This window comes from Antechinus flavipes, chromosome 1 (genome assembly GCF_016432865.1).
Source record: "Antechinus flavipes isolate AdamAnt ecotype Samford, QLD, Australia chromosome 1, AdamAnt_v2, whole genome shotgun sequence".
Classification (NCBI taxonomy): domain Eukaryota; kingdom Metazoa; phylum Chordata; class Mammalia; order Dasyuromorphia; family Dasyuridae; genus Antechinus; species Antechinus flavipes.
The window spans coordinates 228,775,600-228,802,136 of NC_067398.1; the positions used below are offsets into that span (position 1 = coordinate 228,775,600).

Here is a 26,537-nt window from a genome sequence, read left to right on the forward strand (position 1 = left end):
GTTGGTAACACAGAAACGCCAATAATTTATGTGAATTTATTTTGTATCCTGCAACTTTACTGAAGTTGTGAATTGTTTCTACTAGTTTTTAGTTTATGATTCTCTAAATATACCATCCTATCATCTGCACAGGGTGATAAATTTGTTTCCAATGAGTATCTATCTAAAATCAAATGTCAACATTACTGATAATGGACAAATACTTCAAGCTTGGATTTTATTACAGAAATTGTTATTTCATCTGTACTGAAATGGATAAATTCATTTGCCAAACAGCTAATATTCTTTAATATAAAAAACAAAACACGTACAACTATTTTTCTGAATATAGTTTCTTTTTTCCTCAATAGTATCTTATTTTTCCAAATATATGTAAAAATAGTTTTCAATGTTCATTTTTTTAAGTTTTTGAATTTCAAATTTTTTCTCCTCTCCCTACATCCCTCCACCTCAAAACAAATAATCTGATTGTTTATACATATACATTCATTTTAAACATTTTCCATTTTTATTATGCTGTGAAAGAAAAATCAGATCAAAAAGGAAAAAAAAAACACGAAAAAGAAAAAGATTACAAAAAAAAAAAATGAAACAGTATGCTTTGATCTACATTCAGTTTCCATAGTTCTTTCTCCGAATGTAGATGGCATTTCCCATCCTATGTCTATTAGAATTGTTTTGGATCACTATATGGCTGAGAAGAGCTTCAAGTCCATCTTGCCTTTACTGTGTAGTATGTTCTCTTGGTTTTGCTCACCATCATTGGTTCCTGTTAAATCTTTCAAGGTTTTTCTAAAATCAATCTGTTCATTTCTTATAGAACAATAATATTCCATTATATTTATGTGCTAAAATTTATTCAGCCAATACCCAATTGATGAGTATCCACTCAATTTCCAATTCCTTGCCACCACAAAAACAGCTGTGTAGCTTCCTATTTTTAAAGAGTTTATTGATAAATTCTGTTTAGTCAAATAATACAAAATTCTATACTTCTAATCATATTCACTATAAAGTGTGATCCCCAGAAAGTTAACTAAAATAATATAACAAGAATCACTGAAATTGATGATACCATGTAATATGACATTTTGGAAGTTTCCCATTATTAAAACAAATATAAAAGTGATCATACATGTAAACCCTTTATCAGATTGCTTGCTATCTTGGGGAGGAGGGAGAAAAATTTGGATTTCAAAATTTTATTAAAAACGAACATTGAAGGAGGGAAGGAAGGAGGATGTTGAAAATTATCTTTACATGTAATTGGAAAAAATAAAATATTTATATTAAAAAACAAATGTAGAGAAAATGATTTATGATTTATAAAATTGCAACAGTCTTGATTCTAAATTATAAACACAGAAAGTATTATTATATTACTTTGTTCCAAAGATATCTAATTAAAAGTGAGAAAAATGAGCAGTGTAAACATTGCAGTTTGTAATAATTTTATTTACTTTCCAAAAATCCCCCCTTTTGCAAATCTGATAAGAACAGGATGATATAGCTGGTAGTTAAAGAAAAAAAAAATCTACTTTCATGATAGATACAATCTTTTGTATTAGGGCAGGGCTTGTGTTTTTGCCTTTCCTCAGACCCCCAACAGTTAATACAGTGTTTGGATACCAAACTTCAGCTCCAGTGTCCTTTTTAAAATGACATCTTTCTTGATATCCCTGGCTGCTAGGCCACTTTCCCTTCTAACACCACCTCATGTTTGTGTTGTTTATAGTCTATATTGACTTGTGTGTGTCCGTGCTGTCTCCCCAATTAGAATATACAATCTTTGAAGACAAGAGACTTTGCATAGTATCTTCTGCTTGAACAAGTTAATTGTTCCCAATTAGAATATACAATCTTTGAAGACAAGAGACTTTGCATAGTATCTTCTGCTTGAACAAGTTAATTGTTCCCAATGTATTATGGTTATATTATTTTATGTTTACTTAATAAAGATACTCCAAAATATTATATAAAAATATATAAACTTTGAAAAGATTGTATATGACACTTCTGAGGACCTAATAAAAAGAAATCAACATAACAATAGTTATCATCATGACTTACTAGCAAATTCATTTATTAACTATTTCAACAAAATTTATCATATTTACAAGAGAAGTTTAAAAAAACAAATCGAGTTTAGGTAGGAGACAGTGTGGAGTACTAAATAAATCTTGTTTCTGTCACCTACTAGATCCCCAAGATCCCTTCTAGCACTAACATTCTGTGATTCTATAAAAGCTAAAAAAGTTTGACTGGAATTATAGAAATCAAAGAAGTTTAAAATCAAAGCTAAAACAAGTAAACTGCTTTGACTCTTCAAAGTTTTCCAAAGGATATGTAATAAAATTTTTATATAATCTAGCATACCTTGGTTCAGTTGCAGAAATTATTCCTTCAGCTGTGATCTGGCTATCCTTTGGGAAATCCATAAAAGTTATCAAATCAGGTTCTGCTGTACTAGGCACAGGTTTGCTTTCTGGAGGATCCATCACTAAGGGAATGCTTCCACTTTGTAAACTGTCACCAGACGTACTTGGCTTTAGAAGAAAGCTAAATGGGGCAGGAAGGTGAGAAAAATTAAAACATCAAATGCTACATCTGTAGAATCATTTTCATCACTAAACAGACTGCAATGGTGGGTAATAACCACTAAGGACATACTGCTCTTTCTGGAAGAAAAAGAAGTTGTTAACAGAGAGAAAAGCTATGAAAATAAACAAGGAAAGAAAATTCTAATTAAATTTCTTTTGTGATTCCTTAGACTGAAAGAAAACACACCCTTCAGCTGGCTAACATCAAAAAAGATCAAATAAATATTAGATTTTAAAATGTCTGTAGGCAATTAATGGTGTTAAGATAATTTAATTTTTAAAATTTTTCAAATAAGATGTTGATCACAATTTCATTAGGGTGAATGCCATTATAATGTGTCTAGACACAGAATCATGGTGTCCAAAGCTTTAGGCACTATTTTGCTAATATTTTGCAATTCTCTGCATCTGGCAGGTCAGGCTTATGTGTGGCTGTTCCAGCTGCTAAAATCTACACATAAAGAAAGCTTTGTAAGGCCTATTATGATGCCATTCTTCCAGACAGTATTGGAACATCTGAATTTCAGTTTTTGTACATTAACTCTACTAGGCTATCTATAAGCAACATAAGAATAAGATTCACAACCCAATACACCTCAACCACAATACTCTGGCACTCAATAATTCTTTGACAAACCTGATGTAGGGCATCAATGGAGATGTCCATTGCTACCATGTTTTACTCTTTTTTTTTTCCTTTTTATAATAACTTTTTTTTTATTTTTCAAATACATGAAAAGATAGTTTTCAACATTCAACCCTTGCAAACACTTAAGTCCAAAATTTTTCTCCCTCCCCAACACCTCTCCATTAGACACCAAGTAGATTGTTAGGTACCTTCCCTCTCATGTCTATCCCCACCTCCACTTTTCAGTTTTCTTTAGTGTGTTATCTTTCTTCATTAGACTGTAAGTTCCATGACAGCAGGAACTATCTGTCTTTGTCCTTTACCAAGTAGACACCAATAGAGGTTAAACATGGGCCATTCTTCTAAATATTACTTCTACAATTATCATGCTGCACAAGAAAAATCAGATCAAAAAGGAAAAAAAGAGAGGGGGAAAAAAACAAGCAAACAACAAGAAGAAAGGTGAAAATACTATGTAATGATCCACATTCAGTTCCTTCTCTCTCTGGATACAGATGGCTCTCTATCACAAGTCTATTAGAATTGGCCTGAATCACCTCATTGTTGGGAAAAAAAAAACGTCTATCACAGTTGATATCAAATAATGTTGTTGTTGTACCATGTTTTACTCTTGATCAGCTATTTTCAAACCCAAAAATAACAGAAAGAATGCTGGATTTGAAGTTAGAGGAGCCACATTCAATTACAGTTCCGTTATTTACTTCCTGTGTAACTGGATAAATCACAAAACTCTTAACTCTAAAATGAAGGGACTAGAATCTTCCAATCTTGTACTTTTTGGCTATTACACCATGTCTTCAGAAAACTCAATATGAAAGCCCATCTTACAAGATCCAATTAACCTTGTACTCTCATCTCATCAGTACCCTCTGCCCAAAACACCTCTATTTAAGGAAAGAAAACAGATGCCTCTCTTCTTTAACACCCAGCTATACATATGGATTTCTTGGACCTCTCCACTATGCCCCTAGGTTAGGTACCTTCCCTCTCATCTCCATCCCCACCTCTACTTTTCAGTTTTCTTTAGTGTGTTATCTCTCTTAAATTAGACTGTAAGCTCCTTGAGAGCAGGAACTATGTGTCTTTGTCCTTTAGTATCCCCAGCACTTAATTTTTATGAACTGACCAAGTTAAAAACAAAACATTAGTTCCTAAAAGACACCTCCATTTGAATACCCTAAATGCATCTCAAATTCAATCTATTCAAAATGGAATTTATTTTCTTTCTCCCATAATTCTGTCTCTCTGCCAAACTGTCATGTCTATTGAAGAAACTACCATCTCTCCAATCACCCAGGTTTAACATCACCTCTTCTCTCCCTCATTTGCCATATCTAACTGATAGTCATGTCTTGTCAATTCTGCCTCCACACTCTAACAATCATCCTCTTATCTCCACTCACAACAGAGCCACAACACTAGCACTGAGTTGTACAGATTGTACAGTTGTACAGCCTAATGGATATGAGACTGATTTCAGAAAGAAAAGATCTGAGTTCAAGTGCTATCTATGACAGTGCTATGTGATTCTTGGCCAATGCTTTAGCTTCTCAATGTCACAGACAACTCTAAAACTACAAGTTACAATGCAGAGACCAATCTGCACTAGACCAACAAAATTTCAGATGTGGTCTTAAAAAAGAATTCCCAGTACTTCTCACATAATAGGGGTTTGATAAATGTTGCTGAATTTCAAAGCTGAAAGACTTTAAATATTATCTAGTACAACCAATACTTGATCAAGAATATCTTCAACCATATATCTAACAGATAGTCCCCACCTAAATTTACTTTTAAAAAAATCCAAGGAGAGGGAACCTAACCCCTAATAAATTGTTACAGCTGATGTAGTATACATATAGTCTATCATCATCGCTAAAAGGACGGATTTGTCTGGCTTACTAGGCAACAGGATCTAAATCCTTCTGAGATTGCTTAACAATTGGTTCATGAGAGGAAAATGTACATATAGAACATTTTAAAGTATAATTTGGATTAACATTTTCTAAACCATTTCCACAAGTTTAGACAATCAACCAAACAATAAATCAAGCCTTGATTTATAGAGATTTCCAAGGTGTAAATGCTCACACTGAAAATAGAACAACCCATTCAAGAGAATAGTTCATATTGGCTTCCACATAGTCCAAGTTAAAAGTCAACTTTCAGGAATAAGAAGTGAAAACCAGTTGAATGTCAAAAAACTTAACCCTTATAATACTATATTGTTCACAGAGTTACTTCTCATCATGAGGAAGACAAGAAATTATAGATAATTTTGTTATAGACTTAAGCACTCACTTCCCCTTTTCTGTTCTTTGTCTTTCTGTGGTGCTTGTTCCACTATTAATTCAGGATAAATAGATGCTAGAATCTCAAACTAAATGTTTCTATGTGCTAATTTTGACTGATATTTGGGAGCATTAGTATGTCAAACTAATTTCCAGGATGAGTTTTTTATGGCCATATGCAGATTTAAAATACTCCACAGAGGAAATGGTTGCAAATTAAAAAGTTGGTATTTACTTGACTGCCTGAGATACAAGACATGAGAAAGATTGAGAATATTTCAATTCTTCCAATGTGTCCTACTGAGGTACTTACTTAATAAAAGCCTTCCATCTCCTTGATCGTTTATTTAGAGATGTACTAACCTTGCAGAACCTCGTAAGTCTTTAAACTCCACATTAAGGAGGGGTAAGAAGTTGCTTTTACAGAATGGACAGGTGGTATTCAAATTTGAATCATCTGCAGCCCATCCAGCCATAATTTCTTCATCATAAACCAAAGCACCACAAGCTCTACATTGAGAACAACTTGACATTAAGACCTGAAAACAGAAAAGTACACAATATTGAAGAATCTTACAAAATTGTTAATTTTTGTTTTAGTGAAATTGAAGGTTTTAAAAATTAACAACTCTACTTAAGACACTTTCTCCCCCCCAGAATTTAATGAATAAAATTCCAGTTTAACTGATTACTCTCTTCCATTAAAAAAATAATGCATGGATAGATCAATTAAGCTATATGGATAGAAAAGCCCACTCACAGTTTAAATATGTGCTACTGGATTCACTATTCTAATAAAAAAAATTTTTGGACAAGCCAAGAATTTTAAAAGGTAAGATAATAATCAGTAATCAGATCTTTTAAATAGGTCATTCTGAGAAGAAGAAGACTGAATTTTAGTTATTCTGTTTCCAAATTCTCAAGTATGACTTGTCTTATTTTGTCAATAATTTTTAGTTACATAAAATTAATTTTGTTTTGCTCATGTGCCTGACAATTTTCAATCAACTCTTTATTAGTCATTTACAACATAAATACCAATTATTTTGTTAAATATATCATTTTGCAAAGGCAATATGCATTAACCTCATATAATTACTGGACTATTAACTTTATATAATTATATAAAATTTTCATCTTAACTTTCTTAATTATTGATGAAAAATAAATGAACTAAAAAAAAATTGTAAGTTTCCCAAAAGTTTCTAATAAACCACTACCAAATTCATAATTTCAACTATTTGCTAATAAACCCAATTTCCTCTTCAAATTATCTGCTTCACAAATCAAGCAATGTCCTACTTTAAAATTCATAATAGGTACACATCTTAAACATATATTATCTAATTCTAATTACCTGTAAAACATTAATTTTACATTTATAAGCAAGATTACAACACAGTTTTATTGTTTTTTACCTCCATTGCACAGTTTTGGTAGATGCTGGACATACTGGTATTTTGAGAAGATCCATGTTCTGACTTTTCAAAGTCCTGACTTTTTACGCCTCTTGCAAATGGAATTTCACCTGCAAAGGCAAAGTCATGAATACTGTACAACAAAATCATAAAAGAGAATTAAATTGCAAAATCCATAAATGTATAAAAATTAAGTCCTAACATTTAAAAATTTTTCTAAAATTCAAATAGAAAATTATGTTATAGACTTTAGAGTCACTCAAAATCCTATTTTTTTTGAATATTGAAAACACATATATTAAGTATATTTTCACTTTACATAAAACTAAAAAAGGGTGACAAAATATTCCAATGTATCAGAGAATTTATCCAACTAAATGTTTACTATGACAACGATTTTCTTTAAGGATTTTTGATTGTATTGTGGATATTCTTTCCATCCCTCTCTATCACAGTACAGATGTTTAGAACACTTCCTTCAATTACTTTTATAAGTGGATTATTGCTGGAGGATGAGATGAATTAACCCTTATTTGTTCCTTATTTGTTAGTGATATAAGGCGGGTCCACAAATAACAGATATAGTCCATTTCTGAGAGTATATTCAATTCAATAATTCCTTGAGCCAATTATGCATTGGGAACTCCGTTAGGTACTGAGGAAACAGGTCCCATATGTACACTCAGTCTTCCAACCTTTGTACATGCCATCAGGGTATGCATTCCACTGACAATCTTTAACAATTCACTATTATTTAGATATCATGAGGTCATAGTCCTCTAGCATTTGAATTTTCCAGGTTAGGGAGAATATCATCCTATACCGAATACCAGTGACACATGAAAAGAAAGATAAGTGCTCCGTACCTGTTGGATAGTGCAATTTCCCTACATCCCCACTGCTGCTGCTACTTCCAAGACTCGTGTTGCTCTGAGTGAGTTCGCTGGTGCCTAGTCCTGGCACACGCACTTTTGATGTTAAGTCATCTCCCAAAAGATGGTCTTCTAAACCAGCAGGAAAGCTGTAATCTCTACTGGGCTCTTCCTTCAATGAAAACAAACAAAATAAAAGACAGAGATAGGTAAGTCAACTCCCCCAAGTGGCAATTTTTTAAGCCTTTCTCATTATTAGTCATCAAACTCAAAATCTGTCAAAACCACAAACTTCATTGTGTGAAATTTTTCCTTTGTATTCATACACTGAGAGAAAAATCTGCAAGCCATAAATATACCCTAAAGCAGGGTTACTTGGTAAACTATCACAACATAAATGTCTCATCTCTATTTGCTACATTAGTGAAATTGAAAGCTACTTCCTACCCCACACCTCTCCTTATTTTCTTTAAAAATCTTTCTCTGGTATTCATCTTTCACAATTAAATTTCTTCCTCTTAATTGTTCAGTCTGAGTATTTTTTAAATATTAATTTTAAAATAATAATTGCTGCCAATCTTGAAGCATTTATATTAAAATCTCTTTTAATTTCAATAGTTGTGATGGAAAATGCCATCCATATCCAGAGAGAGAACTATGGAAACTGAATGTGGATCAAAGCACAGTATTTCTGCCTTTTTGTTGTTTTTGCCTGGTTTTTTTTTTTTTCTTTCTCATGCTTTTTTCTCTTTTGATCTGATTTTTGTTGTGCAGAATGATGAATATGAAAATATGTTTAGAAGAATTGAACACTGCTTGCTGTCTTGGGGAGGGAGGAAAGGAAAAGGAGGGAGAAAAATTTAGAACACAAGGTTTTGCAAAGGTGAATGCTGAAAACTATCTTTGCATGTATTTAAAAAAATAAAAAAACTATTAAAAAAAAATAACTAACTTTAGTGACTATTAAAAAATCCTAATCTTGACAGATCCAATTAACAAAACAAAGGGGCAGCTAATTGATACAGTGCACAAAGGATTGGCTTTAGAGTCAGGAGAATGTGAGTTTGCTTTTAGTGTTTTATTACAATTCTCTCCTTATTCATTCATACTGACTTGAGTTCTGACATACCCCTTCAGTTTATCTTATAATGCTTCCCCCTCAAGGATTTAATTATTTAAGACAAAGAATCCTTTATTTATATGGCTGCAGCTAACACCTATGTGAAAACAATTCAGTTCTTTCTTCCTAAATCTACTAGCTTCTTATGCATCTCTTAAAACATCTTAGTCTGCCCTTACTCTCTTATGTAGCAAACCAGAACAACTATAACCTTAAGGTTATATAATCCGCAAACATTTTCCTCACATTCATTAAACACTCTAATTAAGAGAAGGACCATGGCATAGTATTTCAAGAACTATTTATAGAGTCCAGAAGATTCTGAAGTCCAGAAGATCTGACGATCTCTAACTCAAGACAATTATCATTTTGTGAGCCTAACTTAACCAGCCTAAGACTCAGGTTCTACTTCTATGAGAGAGGAGTATCTAAAACTGTAATTTCATAGGATTGTTGGGAGATCAAAAGACTTAACATATATATGTAAAGCACAAATATAAAGTGAGTAAATAATAATATATATACAACATAAATAACAAGATAGTTTAAAAAGAAAGAGCAGTACAGGCAAAGTTTTATGCAAAAAGATGGTGCTTTAGTTGAGTCTTAAAACAAGTGAGGGACTATGTAAGATAAAGGTAAGGAGGGAGTATAAAATGCAGACACAGATTGAAAAACACATACTGTTTAAGGTGTGAGGACCAGAATGGAGACAGTCTGTCTATATCACAGTGAGAAAGGGAAAATGTAATGACCAAAAATAGGAAAGATAGGTTGGAGATGGTTTGCAGAAATCATTAAAAGTTCAAGCAAAGAATTTAAATTTGATCCTAAAGGGAAGAGAAAATTATTGACTGGGTCAAGAAAGTCACATCATGGGATCTTTGCTCAAGGAAAACCAAATGTGTAGAGAATGGTCTGGAGTAATGAGAAACTGGAGACAGAAAGAACAATTAAGAAGCTGTTGAAATAATCTGTGAGGGATGGATGGGCACCTGAGCTGTGAGAGTGGAGATGAAGTTGGACTCAAAAGATGTCATGACGGTAGAAAGAACAGGATTTCCTAACTGACTGGACAGAGAGAGAAAATGAAAAGTTCAAACTGGGAGAGTTGAAAGATGGTGGTATCTTTGATAGAAATTGTGAAGTCTATAGGGACGACTGGAAGCTCGTGAGGATAGCAGAGAGAGGAAGTAAGTACGGTTTGGGCCATGTTGAATTTAAGATGTTTCTAAACATTCAGTATGAAATAATGTCAAATAAGAAATTGGTGATGCAGGATTGAATGAAGCTTGGGGCTGAAGTCAAAGAAGCTATAATTGTTAAGTCAAAGAAATAATCAGGTACTTTTAATCCTAAAGGCTGACACCCCAAGACCGTAAAAAAAAGCCTAAGAGCAAAATCATACAAAATATAACAATTTTATATATATATATATAAATTACATATAAAATTTTTGTATGTCCTGAACTTTTTGCTTACAAGTTTATGCAGAAATCTGTCGTGTCTTAGAATGTGACACCTTGACCTTTGCCAGTAATATACCATAGAATGTTAATTATCTGAAGACCATAATGATGAAAATCTCAAACGTTTTTCTGGGAAATTTAAATGCACACATCTCTTTTCAAGCTTGATTTTTATGTAGTATTATTCATACAACTGGCAAGCTATTCCAAAGACTTGCAAAGAACTACTTCATTTGGATCAAATGAAAATGTAGATGAAAATGATCCGAAAACTTATAAATTTAAAGGTGAAATCATTTTGTTCAAGTGTTTCTTTAAGGAAAAAACTTGAAATCTTAGTCTACTTCATCTACAGAACTATGAAAATAAGTAACCCAATATCTCATTGTGGCATTTTAAAAAATTACTACTTAAGGGATAGGTAGGTGGCACAGCGGATGAAACACCACCCCTGAAGTCAGGAAGACTCGAGTTCAACACTTCCTGGACTCTGGGCAAGTCATTTAATCCCAATTGCCTCAGGAAAAAAAAAGTACTACCTAAAATCACACAAAACAAGAATTATGATATATGGTAACTGGACAATAAAGAACATTCTTACCTCATCATCTGAATAATTATAAGCAGAGGCGACAGCTCCCCACATCTTACTGGCTACTGTAGCTGCTTGTTTCATACCAGACTTGAGAACATCTATTTTGGGTCCAGATAAAATATTATCCAGCTTTATTCCTGAGAAAGAAGTGACTACAGAGCCCAAGGATCCATGTTGTGAAGAACGAACAAGTGCTGACAAAGATGTAGAACGCTCTTTATGTGTTCGTGGGGGAGCTTGTTGTTTGGAGTGGCCTGTGAAAGTTTTTGATCTGGATACAGAAGGAGGGCTCTTTTGGTTTTCAGTTTTTTCCTGGACTGGTGGATTGTGATCCAAGGGCAGGCTAGACCGGCGCTCTAAAGAGGGAGTAAATGTACCAGAAACACATTCTGCTGACCCTCTATTATCTCGTTTGTGCAACTCCATGCTGGAACACTTGTTCCCCAACGGACTTTTCAAGTTCATGTAGCTCTCTATTTCATCTGCTAGATTACGGGCCGCAACTGGAGACAGTGTCTTCTCCTCAGAATCAGATGGCTTCCCTTCTATACACTCAGTGGCTAACAGCGACAGAGGATCAAGCCCAGTTTCAACATCCTCCCTTTCAATTGGTTTGGCTCTACTATAAGAGCTATTTCTTTTGTTTACGATATATTTGGGTTCTGTTTTTAGCTCTTTGGACTGATTATCATTCCATGATTCTGTCAGTTTATCCTCTGCCATAGTGTCAGCAACTGTACCACCATCACCATCACTACCAAGGTCCGGCTGTTCCTGCCCTTCCTCCAGCATTCCCAGACCTGGAGCTGACCTAGGCTCCAGCCCCCATCCTCCTGCACACACAGGAGTCCTTGTGTCAGCTGGTGGGCCGCCCACACTGTCTGGATCTCTTTGAACATGAAATGGTGATATCTTATTATAGGACAATGCTGCGGTAAGGATCTTGGCATCTGCTCCCATCATTATTGCCATTTCACTAGAATTTGAGTCCAAACTGCTCTTTTTAAGCAACATTCCTGCTCGACTTTCAGAGCTAAAACTACAACTCCTTTCTGAAAAATGTTTTTGTCTTTTCTCTCCTTTGTCACTAATTTTCAGATTAGACACGTCAGTGAACACTGTATCCTCAACAGAATCTTGAGCAGAAAATAGTATATTTGATGTACTACCTAAAACAGAAAGTACATTGTTAAAACTTGTCCCCAAGATGTTCTTAATAGATGTTGAATTAAATAAGAATCAGGTACAAATTTAAGACTGGATCAACTACATTGCTGACAAACATATCTAAAATAGCTTCTTAAATATTATCAGAAAACCACAAATTTCCTATTTTAAATTGAATAATGAAAATGAACAAAACAGTGTTTAAAATGTCAGCATAAGTCTCTCTTCTTTTGGTTATCTCTTAATTTCCATGAAAATTCAGAGTCAAAGAAATACTAAGTAGATGCTTCCCCATTTCTCATTCCCTTAGCATACACACATATGAATAGCAGAATGAAGACCTTCATGTAAAAGAAAAAGGATAGTAGTAAATTTCTGGAGGAAAAAAAACAAATTTGAAAATGATGACAAGATTTTCAGAGATACAATCAACGAGATAAGAGTATTTTAGTGACAGTGGGTATTTTTCTTGATATTGGGGAAAGGAAGATGAAACATCTTACCTTTCATCAATACAAAAATTTGCTCTCATTTGAAATCACCTATTAAATTGAGCAAAGGGCATTAAAAAAAAAACTTTAAACAACAATAACTTGATAAGAATTTTGGATAAATTCCAGTACAATCAAAATTTTCATTACATTGCTTCCCAGTTTTCTACAGACTTTCCAAAACTTTCCAAACTGATGTCAATTGGTAATTATATAGCTTATCCATCAGTAGAGTCAAACTTATTGATGAATTAAAAACATATTTTTAGCATTTGGACTGAGGCCTACAATCTGATCTTTTACAAGTACTGAGAAGTCACAGGACCGCTGCAATGTTAACTCAGTTTTATCTTATTTAATGTAGACTTCCCCTTCTGCAATGAAATAAACATTCATAAAAAAGCAGGACATGTAAGATGTAGAAGATGGGGAGAAAAGAAAAAAAAATTTTGTTACTGTTTGATATCCCTTGGACTACTTACTATCTTTTTTAAAAAATAATTTATTTTCCATTTAATTTGCATTTAATTTTATCCTGGAAAAATTCATCTTGCCAACCATTTTGGTAATTACACTAATCAGAGTTTCTAATTCTTCAGAGTTCTATATCTCTACCACATTGTTGCTTGTAGAAATTGTTCTTCAATTTTATTGTGTATGACTTCATACAAATCTTCCCACATCTCTCTAAAACTATCCCATTCATAATTTCTTATAGCCATCACATTTATATAACATAACTTGTTTATCTGTGTTAGAGTTCATGTTCACATCCTCAGATTATCATTCTTTGCCATCTCAAAGAGTTATAAATATTTTGTTTTGCTTAAAGATTAATCCCTTCTGGATGCCCCATTGGAGAATGGCTGAAATAAATTGTGGTAAATGAATGTTATGGAATATTATTGTTCTACAAGAAATGACCAGTAGGATGAATACAGAGAGGCTTGGAGAGACATACATTAATTGATGCTAAGTGAAATAAGCAGAACTAGGAGATCATTATATACTTCAACAATACTACATGATGATCAATTCTGATAGACATGGCTGTCTTCAGCAAATCAGTTCCAATTGATCTGTAATGAACAAAACCAGCTATACCCAGAGAAAAAACACCGGGGAATGAATATGGACCACAACATAACATTTCCACTCTTTCTGTTAATGTTTGCTTGCATTTTTGTTTTTTCCTTCTCAGGTTATTTTTACCTTCTTTCTAAATCTGGTCTTTCCTATGTAACAAGATAACTGTATAAATATGTATGCATATATTGTATTTAACATATATACTTTAACATATTTAACATGTATGGGACTACCTGCCATCTAGGGGAGAAGATGGGAAAAAGAGGGGAAAAGTTGGAACAGAACGTTTTGCAAGGGTCAATGTTGAAAAATTACCCATGCATATGTTTTTTTATATAAAAAACTATAATTAAAAAATAAAATTAAAAAAAAAAAGATTAATCCCTTCCATAATCTGTCTTCTCTCTCTAATCTCTTTTTCTTCTCCCCTTTTCCCTCCTATTTCCCTTTTCAGTAAGATGTACTTTTGTCTTCTGGAATATCATATCAACTTTATAGTGAAGGTTGCTAAATCATGTATGATATTGACTATGAGTCCTAATATACTACTTCCTATTTTAATTGTCTAAAGCTTTGATGCAGATGAAGATCTCAATAATCTTTTAGTCACTGAATTGAATTAAGACATCACCTGGGATAAATTTCAAGACTCAAAGTCATTTTTACCTGTCTGCTCTTTTTTCTCCAACACTGAAGGAGAAGAGGTACAAAAGCTTCATAGTAAATATATAAGAAAAGAGAAGAGGAAAGTTTACTCTGCATATAAACATTAACAAAATAAACTCTTACTAGTTTTTCTGGTATATTTTACTCCATAGGATTTCCTATCCCTCCTACAGCTGACTTCATCAAAATCACAGGGTCACAGATTTAGGTAAACTAAGACCCGGGGGAGAGCTTAAGTAATTTATTCAAGGTCATACACAAAATAAGCTGCATATTTGGGATTTGAACCTAGTTCCTGACTCCAAATTCAACACTCTTTACACTGTGTCATGCTGCCTTCTTATGAATTATTGCTATCAACAAATGAGGACACAGAAGAAATGTCAATATAAAGATATTCAAGATATTCAAGTGTGGTATTCACACTGAAAGCAGTCATTTCATGGACACATGGACAAATTATGCATTTTCAACTATCACCAATTAAAAGTCTAGCTTTCTTATAAACGTTGGGATTGATAACCAAGCCAAATAACTCCATTGGGGGAGATGGTTTGAGGTTCTCTTCCTCCCCTCACTCTCCCTATAGACTGAAGGTTGTAGCAGCACATAAATACGTGAATTCTTTTATTACTTATCTGTCCCAAAAAAACCAGGACACTCTGATTTTTCTTTCTGGCTCTAAAAAGCATGGGCAGGAACAAAAAAGAGATTTTTTTTTCCCCCAAAAGAGAAGGCATACCAAAAAAATTCATAGTTTACTCAATCTTTTTGATCATAAACTAAACATTTAGTAAAATAACAACTCGTGCTCTTTATCATGGGCGGGCAAATATTTATTGTCTCATTCTGCTTAACTGATGACCTTTTATATAATTTTCACAGCTTTCCACCTTACTATCCTTAAATATTGATGTTCTATTATAGGTCAGAATGATTTCCAGTTCTTCAAAATACAATTCAACAACTTTATACCATTCTGACATGCACTACTAAATGTCATTTCAACCTGTATTATGTTCAATATGCTATATTAAATGATAAAGAGACTCACCAGTGCTACTTTTTCGGTTGCTGCTATCAAAAATGCCGGATGGAACTTTCACAATACTGCTTCCCAATATAGGCGCTTCTGCAGAATTAAAGGGCTCTGGACTCAGCTGCTGTAGCTTTTCCACAAAATCAGGAACATCAGAAATTTCTAAAAAGAAATATCAATGATATGGGCAGGAACAATAATAAGAAAAGCAACTTTTAAGATGTTAACATTTTCTGTTACTAGATTTTGTTTTCCCAAATATGGCAAACATTGCCAAAAAAAAGAATATTTGAATCAATGTCAAAACCAAATTACTTCATTGCATTATAGCATTACCCAAAGTGAAAATGAAAACAAGCTACAAATATGTCTATTATGACTATGCTGACTATGAACACACTGCACTCCTAAAGGTGCACGTCTTTGTTTTATAGCCCTATTATCTGCAGCATAGCTGTACAATGAGGTTCTGAAAGATTATTCACTATATTCCACTGCCACTTTCTGCTGGGAAATCAGTCTTCAAAATTACTAAATTTCTTTTATAATGGTTGGATGGGGAGGCTTGATGATCATTCCTAATAATACTTAAAAAATAAGTTAGATCATTTTAACCCCTAAATAAAGACTTCCTTACTCACTCTATAAGAAATTGTGTGATTTCTAACAGTATGGCAGAGTATAAAGTAATAGTGTCAAACTCAAAAAAAAAAAAAAAAAAAAAAAAAAAAAGCAATTCCTTACCATATTGTCTTAAAAAAATCATAAATTAATGCTACAAAGTACCACATTTTTATTCGTTTTGTTAAACATTTCAGGATTTTGCATTTTCCCAAAACATTTTAATCTGGTTCATTTACTCAGGAGTTTTATGGGTCACTTGCTGCAGGGCGTGACCTTGACCATCTTTCAGGGAACTAGCTTGACAATTAGGCAATTTTAATTTGGTCTTGGGTCTACTTTTATCTGTGTAGTCTGTTTCTTGACTCAGTCTCTCTAGATTCAAATTAATAACAGGCCTAATGAGCAAAAGAAAAAAAGCCCAAATTATATTTAACTATTTATTTAATATCTATTTATTAATATTGAATATCAAGCCAGGTACTATATGTCAAGCACAAAGCAGGAAAAAAAAAAAGTGAATAGACTTTGCTTCACAAGAGATTTATAATCTAGTAGAGAAAGTAAATGAAGTTAAGTCACTCAAATGCAATACTTAACTGTCTTCCTGGACTTTTGTCTTTGTTAACAATTCTTCCTCAACATGTGCTTCTGGTACATGAAGACTTTCTGCATCATCCTTTATAAGTTCATCCTTTGACCCATACCCTTGATCAGACTGACCACCTATTAAAACAAAGAAATCCTATTAGAGACACATGATATTAAACTATCCTAGTTTTTAAATAAAGTTCCATCCATAAGGTTTCACAAACACATCTAAGAAAGCAAGATTTTAGGGTTTAAAAGAGATCAGAAACTTTATAAAACAAAGAAGATACTTTCATATGACAATAAACAGCAAAGGATATTGAAAACAGAAAATTTAAGAATCATTACGTATCTAAAAATATTGCCTTCTGAATTTGAAAAGCCCAGTTACTAAAGAATATTATGAAGAAAGGCAAAGCTGGTCAGCATCAGAGAAGATACAGAAAAGAAAAAGTATACTGCAAAATCGTCAGACTTCCACAATACAGTGAGCAATTTGTTTCTTATCAAGAGGCTAATTTACATATTAATATATGTAGCTATATCAATAAAAGACATCAATTTTTGCCTAAAATTTGGAGAATTATGACAAAACTTTTAGAGCATCTAAAATTAGGCACCTACTTCCAACTTACAGAAAATGATCCTAAGCTAGGGTACCAGTTTCCTATTTGTAACTATTACTATGTGAGTTTTAGTCATTTCAAGTAGAGTTAAAAGGTAACTAATGTGGGATGTGAATGCTAGTCTTCTACAGCTAAAAACTCCATCCCAGTTGACAGTTATTATTGAGGTATCATGGTCCCCATTACAGTGGTTATGCTGCCCTTGTCAAGCGGTCTAGAGGAAGGGGAGGAGAAGAATTAACTTTGTTAGGTAAAAATGTTCAGTGAACTAAGCTTATAAAGTGAAAATTCATCTCTAGTCTCTCAAGAACAGAAGTCCAATTTCTTTACTAGCACTGTACAATAACTGTGGTCGCCATCCCAGGAAAAAGCTGACACTCATACTTCATGGATTTCAAATCAATTTACAAGTCTGTCTGTAACAATTAGATTGCTCACTAAATAAGTTTCTCAAACATATAAACAAGCAAGCTAGCTGAGACTAGAGGAAGATAATTTCAAAACACAATAATTTTGCTGACTAATTTGAAAGGAGTAAATGGCTCCTTATAAAGTACAAGACAAACTTAATATATTATTTCATGCATACTGTAGTTATCACAGTGCTTTACAGTCGACAGAAAAAAGCACACATTAAATGTTTGATGATTGAAAAATATGATCCAATATAATATGGCTGCATATTACAAAGGAATTTATTTATAAGAAATTGTAATTACTAAAGGAATTGAATTACTAAAGCATCCAAAAGACTAAATTATTAAGCAGCTTTCAAGTATTAGGTGGTCTCATTGTATAGACCTCAAAGTCAGAAATTAAAACTAAGTTTTAAGTAATTACCACACAAATTCAGAAACCAGCTTTGTAAACAACCCACAAAATTGTAGTTCAATATTTAAGAAAGAGCCTGCACAAAAGGCAAGACAGAAATGGCACCTGATGGGGTTCCATCTGGGGCAGTGTTTACCACATAAGTAGAAAGCTTCCCTTCCCCTAATTTGTCAGCAAAATTTAACCTAATAAATGTGAAATTACCTGGAGGAGTTAACATTCAAGGGCAGAAATAATGCCCACGTGTATCCATGGCTTCACGTCATACAAGTCTGTCTGCACCCCACACCATGACAGCCAAGGACACATGCAGCACCAAGAAACAGCACAGAGCGAAAAGCAGAGCAACAAAGATCAGAGAGAAGGAGACTCCAGTCCTTGAGACAAGAACATCAGAGGAAGCACAGGAACGAGACTCGGGATTCTCTTTAAGAAAAAGCTCGAGCTATTAACAAAAACATGAGAGGAGAAGAAGGATGTGCGACACACACACACACTGGCACAATATGGTAATTTACATTATGCCTATCATTTAACTTTAATGGACAGAGGTTATCATCCGTGATTATGCTTAATAAATGTTTGCAGTAAATTGCCAAAATAGGTAATTCCACAATAAAGAATGTTCTTCATTGAAGCCATAGCCTCCTCTGTCTACATGTTTATAAACCTCAACATTTTCTGAGGTTACACTACGTAATTAGAAAAAGAATTTCAAAAAATATCCCAAATAAAAGTTTTAATTTCACATTTCTATTAATAATATTACACAGTTCCAAAGATGTTGGTGAACTATGAAAGCAATTTAAAAGACATCATGCTACTTGCTCTCCAAGGATAACTCTCCCTTTAGAGTACTGAACTAATAGCATGAGTTGACAATATTCTAATTTCTTTCCATGTGAATATATTAAATAGCCTTGAACAGTATTCATATCGCACAACCTCAGGAAAGGAAAAGCAATGTTTAAAACAAATTGGAAGAGATTTAACATGAGAGTATGTGATGGGTTAGTGAAACCCAGAAGGATTTAGTACCTGTGCTAGAGTGATTATCAATGGAATCAAGCCTGATTAAATCTCTGACGAAGAGTGTGTGCTCCCCATTGTTAGCATCATTAGAACTATCCACGCTACCATGGCTCACCGTGTCCCCATCACTTCCACCTGTGGGATTCCGAGGAGCTAAAGATAAGGGCAACAGCAGCTCAATAATACATGTACTAATACCTGTGAAACTGAACACAAACAACTCACTACACATTTAAAGTTGTACCAACAAATAATTCTGGACCAAGGTAAACTGTGACTTTAACATATATAATAAAAAGATCATAACATCTAACTGTAAAATATTAGAAAAATTAAAAAGTTCACCATGCTATATAAATAAATTGTAATGGTTCAATGTGCAAGTTCATCTTTGATCACAACTTATATATTACCTGATATTTGTGTGGCCTTTTTAAGTGGTTGCCTAAATTGGGCTATGCCACACACCACGTTCCGTACCTTCGTCCACAAGAAGATACCACTGCGATTACTGCTAGGCCAAGGGCTCTCCAAAACTACCTGACAATAAAAATTGTTTCATCAGGAAATTCCATAGATCCATAGAAAGCTTCATTTTTCAAAAAGCACTGGCAAGAATTAAAAACAACCAAAAAATGTGTATCTAGGTTAAATGGCAGGCTATTTGGCCCAAGTCTCTATCTTACTTACCTTATTGTAATAGCCATAGGTAATAGCATTTGGTTGTATTTTAGCACTTTTCATTTCAAATAAGACTCGAACTGCTAGAACAGGATGACCCCAAAGTCCACAAAGTTGCATTACAACACGATAGCACACCTAACAAAAGTGAGAACATGATATGAATTAGTTTAAAAGATCCATATACTTGTGCTGAATTTAAAATGACTCTATATATACATATATATCAAGAATATATAATAAACTCATAACATTTTCCCCCCTACATAACAAATACTTTTCAGATTTTCTAACACATTGTACACAGGAACAAACTACTTGGAAAGACTTGCGAACTCTGATCCAAGAAATGAGCAAAATTGAAGGACTTGGAAATAAAATATGCTGTCTACCTCCGGAGAGAAAGGGGATGGATTCAGAGTGAAAATTGGACCTACTGTTTTGGTCAAAGTGAATGGAGAGTTTTGATGTGTTAAATCCCTTTATAACAGAAGTTTTCTTTTTCTTTCCGGGGGAGGGGGGAGAGGAGAGTGGCAGTGGGAGAGAGATAGGATGGAGAAAAGATGAATTTTCATGGATTGAAAAAAAAATTAATTTAAGAAATAAAGGAGCATTCCAAATAAATAGCAATAAGAGAAATGCAAATCAATATAATCCTGAGGTTTTATTTCATTCCTGGATGATCATTACTGATCTGTCAATGCTGAATCAGATTAACTGATGGAGAGCAATTTAGAATGATGCAAGTAAAATGACAAAAATGTTCAAATTCTTTGACTCAGAGATTCCATTATTAGTTTTATACTATCCCAATAAAGTCAATGATAACAGAATTCCCAAATACTCTGGCATTTTTTTTTTTTGAGGTACATAGATTGACGATCAGGAAGACTCAGTTTAAAACTAACGGCAGAAACTTAGTAGGTATGCAACCAAGGATAAGTCATGCAACCTCTGTCTGCCTCAGTTTCCTCAACTATAAAATGGGAATTATAATAGTACCTATCTCCAAGTGTTGTTATAAGAATCAAATGAGATAATATTTGAGATAATATAGTACCTGGTACAGAGTGAGCACTATATAAATGTTAGCTGCTGTTGTTATTATTATTATAGCAATGAACTGTAAATAGTGATATCATACTATGAGAAACAGTGAAAATGATGAAATATAGAGGAACATAGAATAATTTATGGGATCTGATATATAGTGAACTGCACAGTCAAAAACACAATATACATAGAGACTATAACAATGGAAATGGAAAAAAAAAAAACAGAAAATAATAAAAAATTAATGTTCCAAAATTACAAAGAACAAGTACGATTCAAAAGTGAAATAAAAACAACTGCAATCCAATCTTTAGCACAGGTCCATGGATTTGTGCATATATTTTCAGACATATTTAAATGTTTTGTTACATAAGGATGGGTCTCTAGGAGAGGGAACAAGATTTGATAAATGCAAAGATCAAGTTGTTTTTTAAGCTTTAAAAAAATTCTATCTTCCTCAGTTCATTCAACAGGATAAAACAGAGAGAATACTGAACTTAGTCAGAAGACCCAGATTTGAATAACATTGTTCTTTTTCACTTCCTCCCATAGCCTGTACACTCTTTGTTTTTTGCTAGATCAGAATCTACGCCCTGCTTCCTAAAAATTGGTGTCCTTCAAGGTTATATCCTTTTCCTCTCTCCAGGTTCCCTCTGGGTGATATCATCTCTGAAAGATTCAACTATCATTCCTATGCAGACAACTACCAAATCTATATATTCTTATGTCTAATCAGATCTATTCCCATGTCATAAACTACCTGACAGTCATTCTCAACTTGAATGTCCCACTGGCATCTGAGTTAACACATACAAAAAATTGATTACAATCTCCTCAAATTAGCCCGTTCTCCAAAAACTTTCCTTATTGCTATTTAGGGTATCATTATCCTTCTAATTACTAATAACCTCATTCCTATTTGACAAAGGAAGGCTGAACAAGAAAGAGGAGGAGAACAATTGGAACAGAATGGATTGTAATGGAATAAATCAGTCACCCCCTTTGCCTGATGTTAAATGGTCTTCAAGCTTGGCCAAGAAGAAAAAAAAAATGTATTTCTTTCACTTCATTATTAGTATACCTTTGTAAAGAATGATAGTTGGTTTACTCTGGAGACATTAAAGTTATCTGTAAATCTGTAATTTTATTAACAGTAAAAATTAAATCCATCTTAGAATCAGTTATTTATAAAACATAAAAATTTCTCTACTTGCCTCATCCAGTGGATCCACATCTAATTTCCTCATCTTAATAAGTACATCATATGCTTGCTGTAGTGCTCTCACTTTAAGATGAGAAACTTTAACATAAGCTGGCAAACAAATGAACCATAAGCTATAACAATGACTGAACAGACACTTAGCCCATTGTGGTGGGTTTGCATAATATTTCTTGGCCAACTTATGAGCTGTTTTTATCTCCTAGAAAAAGAAAATTAAAGAAAATTATACCAAATATACCCTAAATTCAAAGAAGAAATATATACAAAATCACATTCTAAAACTGGCACCTAAAAATTAAAAGATTCAAACCTATAAAGATTCACTAGTAACTCCTAAAATACTACCCTAATGAGATCTTACTATTTATAACAACTTTTTGGAGGAATTAATAAACTATTCTCACCTATTATTAAAAAATGGATAAAAATATGGCCAAAGTAGAGTTAGTAAGGACCAAAGGAGAGTTTCTTATAAAAATCATAAATTTAGAACCAAACATTTCATCACTCTGAAGAATCTTCATTGGCTCTAAGAAATAGCACATTCTCAAATCTTGAAATTGCCTAATTTCTACTGAATCAACATATTCAATAAACATTCATTAAGCACCTGTTGTTTATGCTTTATGCTGTTATGTAAGAATAAAAAAAAAAACAATAGCTGAAAGTGTTTACACTGTAATAGAAAGGAGTAATATATACTCATGAAAAAAAAGATAATGCAAGGTAAAAGGTTCTGTCAGTCTCTATATTCTATTATCCTATGATAATCTCAGAGAAAAAGCACAAGACAAACTATTATAGAAAATTTAAGAAAGGAGAGACTACTATTTTAGTGGAGCAAAAGTAAGGGATACAGAGAAGGCTTGATGGAAGCAGTGGTATCTAAACTAAGACTTGAAAGAAGTAAAGGATTTCAAAATATGATGGAATTTATGGGGAGTGTGCTACCAACATAGAGGTCTGCTTCCAAAATGGCAAAAGTACAAGGAGATTTGGGAATTAAATTAGATTAGGGTGAGGATATATGATTTTTTGAGCATGAAAGCATGGTACTGCCACCTACAGAAATAAGTTGGGAGGATGAGGATCATGTTTTGGAGACATTAAGTTCAGTTTTGGACATATTAAGTTTGAAGTGAACAACAGACGTAGGTAGAGGTGTTCAGTTGGCAGCTGAAAATGCAGAAGTAAACAATCAGAGGTAAAGGAAGAAACTGAAAATGTATTTAAAGGTCCATATATAATTTTCTATAGATATTCATTTTAATGATCAGTACCAAAAAAAAAAAACTCTACTTAATTTCTATTCATAACTAAGTCAGACTTGCTATTAAGCAACTAGACTATTTTCCAAAATGTATTTTTTTAAATACTTGACATATTCTGAGCTTATCTGGTTCCCAAGAATTCTCTAAAAGCATACATTAAGAATTCACATTAAGCAAAGATGCAGGTTTGAAATTATATTCAAGGTCTAAGTCAAAAATCAATAACATAATAGAAATTCAGTAATTATCCCTTTCCCATATTTCCCACCCCTATCCCTCAACTCCAAGAGAATGTTTCTAGGGGTAGGGACTAATTTTTTTAAAAAGTAAATTTTTTTATATCATATATATTTAACATAGTGTTTTACATATAGTAAGAACTCAATAAATGTGCTGAATTAACTAGCTATTGATGTATTTCATGCATAGTGAAATACATGAATTACTTGTTTTACATACATGCATAATTTTCAGGTTTTAAGAAACACACACTATGTCAAGATTAACCTACCTGTTTAGTCCTTTTTGCCATGAGAGCTGGACTGCTTGAAATGTTATTTCCTGCAGGATGTCTGTTGAAAGGTATTTTTAATGCCTGTGGTCTATCAAAAAGCTTAAGATCCAGTCTTGGAAAGTTTTTGTAACTTAAGAGAAAGAGAGGAATGGTGTTAGTTTAAATTTTGAGGGGGAAGAGGAAGATTGGGGGGAAGGGGGGGAAGAGTTTATGGTTAGTTGAAAAAACAAAATCACTAAAAAAAAGTTTCTTTTCTTCCAAAACTCTAATTGTATCTATGTATATTTGATAAATTTTGCTCCCTAAAAAGTCACAACAAAGAGAAATGAATTTTTTAAAAAATCAAACTAGGTATTTAAGTTATTTAAAAATGGATACAGGAGACCTACTAGAATAAAACTTCTTCAGGTCTGCAATGTGTCAACAGGATAGATAATACACAATTGAAACTACAACCCATAAGCCAGAGCTAATGCAATTATCTTAAAAACCATATAAATATTTAATGAAGAAATTAAATTCTAGTTTTAACTGTATGGTGAAGAAAAAAAAGTGCTAAAGATCGGATTCCAAAATACATTCTTCTTTTTTCCAACCTGTATGTTTAAAAATTATCTAAAAACATATTTGAAATAGTAACTACTTTTTAAAACAATTTTTCCTCATGACTCAGTGTACATAAAAACACATGATATTTTAAGATTTATAAAACATAAGGCTTTAAATGAATTGCAGTAGTTCATTAAACTGCTATAGAAAACAAAACTGAAGTTGTTACAGATAATTGAATTTATATGCAGATTTTTTTGACAAGGTGATTTTTAAACAAAACAAAAGATAACAAAGGAACCATGAAATATATATTTAAATTACTTCCAACTCCTATCTCCTCATTTCTTATTCTAAAGAGTAAATAAATTGTCATGCTTTCTTCTAGTCTTATAGATTACCTATATTTTGGTGACAGGTCTTGTCCATCACTAGCAGGTGGCTCTGGTGGCATTATTAATACTGTATGTTCACTCTTTTGGGAATCATCTAGCTCTATCAATCTGGTATCTTCTGCTGAGTCTAAATCAACCTGGATTAAAAAAAAAAAAAAACACAATTCACAACCTCCAAGTAATTTGTATAAGACATAATCCTAAAATGTCAACATAGATTTCACTGTTATTTAAAAAAAAAAAAAAATACCTTGTCTGTTTTTTCAGTGCCCTTATCAGGAAACAGCTAGAAAGAAAAAATAAAATCAGATAAATGTATTTTTAAAAATCTCCTTCCCCATGTTTTACTTTTTATAATCAAATATGAAATTGAATGAAAATATAGTATCTCCAATCCAATTTTAAACAAACTAGTGGCAGAAAAAGATTCTAAGATGATGAAGCCAAGATAAACAGCAAGAAATAAACAAATATATAAAGAAAAAATAGAATAACCTTCATTTTTCAATCATTTAACATCTATTTTCTCTTTCCTAATCTTTCATTCAAAGAAATATAATTAAAAACAGAATATATAATAAATATGAATAGTTGAGAAAAACAAATTCTCACATTATCAAAGTATATCTTAAATCTATCAACTCTGTCAAAAGAGTTTATCTGAAGAGTTTATTAGTTTATCCAAATACTGATTGGTCATTGTTAGTGTGTTCAAGTTGTTGTTACAATGTAGTTACTTGTATAAATTGTGCTAGTTTTGACCACTTCATTCAGGGTTACCTCACATGTTTTGTTATGTTTCTTGGAAATCATCTCTTTTATCATTATTTTTAAATTACATAATAGCATTCCATTATATTCATATAACAGAATTTGCTTATGATCTTGAATGATGAGAATCCTCTTAGTTTCCAATTCACTGCCACTACAGAAAGAAGTGTTTAAAAATTTTTTTTTTCATATATGGGTTTTTTGGATTTTTCTTTGGGGTACAAATCTTAAAAGTGATCATTTTAAAGGCATTTTTTCTTTAAAAGAGGTAAATAAAATTGCTGAATATGTGATTATAGTTGATAGCTGCTGTCAACTTCTACTTTAAAGAACAAAAACAACAAAAGTTGAGTACTAGATCAAACAAGCCATCATAGCCAAATTATGTTGCCTTTTAGAATTGGCTGTATTTTCATTGCTATGGATATTATGAAAATTATTTTATCTTGGCATTCTTCACTGGGTTTAATCACATACATCTCATGTTTCTATAAGTTTTTCATTCCTTACAGAATGATAATATTCCATTACAGTCATATACTACATTGGTTCAGTAATTTCCCAATCTTCTGGCTCATACTTTATTCAATTTTTTGTCATAAAAATGCTAAGAATGGATCTCTTTTTTCCTAGCTCTCAATAATCTACTTAAGGTGAGTCATTAGTATCAGTTGTTTTGAATCAAAGGGTAAGTGCAATATAGTAACTTTTCTGGGTAACCTCAGTGTTCCAGAAAGTGCAAACCAATTCATAAATAAACTAGCAGTAGAAATTGGAGTGCTTATTCTCCCTAAGTGTCCTTTAACAGTGAATGTTCCTACCTTAACTAATTTGAGGGCATGAAGCTGTAGCTCAGGATTGTTTTAACTTCCAAACCATTTCATCCCTCCTCAAATCTCCTATGACTACCCCTC

General features: G+C 32.8%; 1 protein-coding gene across 1 annotated transcript in view; it reads right to left on the bottom strand.

The window, feature by feature from the left end:
- DENND4C (DENN domain containing 4C) overlaps nt 1-26,537 on the bottom strand; it is a 139,093-nt gene that overhangs the window by 12,514 nt on the left and 100,042 nt on the right. Inside the window, exons 14-27 of the mRNA XM_051997438.1 lie at nt 25,103-25,138; nt 24,859-24,989; nt 23,906-24,038; nt 22,116-22,322; nt 19,858-19,986; nt 19,581-19,707; nt 19,174-19,320; nt 16,688-16,813; nt 15,482-15,628; nt 11,021-12,183; nt 7,825-8,002; nt 6,959-7,068; nt 5,904-6,079; nt 2,377-2,559 (exon numbers count right to left, since the gene is read on the bottom strand). Coding sequence (XP_051853398.1) covers nt 2,377-2,559; nt 5,904-6,079; nt 6,959-7,068; nt 7,825-8,002; nt 11,021-12,183; nt 15,482-15,628; nt 16,688-16,813; nt 19,174-19,320; nt 19,581-19,707; nt 19,858-19,986; nt 22,116-22,322; nt 23,906-24,038; nt 24,859-24,989; nt 25,103-25,138 — 2,993 coding nt within the window. The remainder of the gene's footprint in view (nt 1-2,376; nt 2,560-5,903; nt 6,080-6,958; nt 7,069-7,824; nt 8,003-11,020; nt 12,184-15,481; nt 15,629-16,687; nt 16,814-19,173; nt 19,321-19,580; nt 19,708-19,857; nt 19,987-22,115; nt 22,323-23,905; nt 24,039-24,858; nt 24,990-25,102; nt 25,139-26,537) is intronic.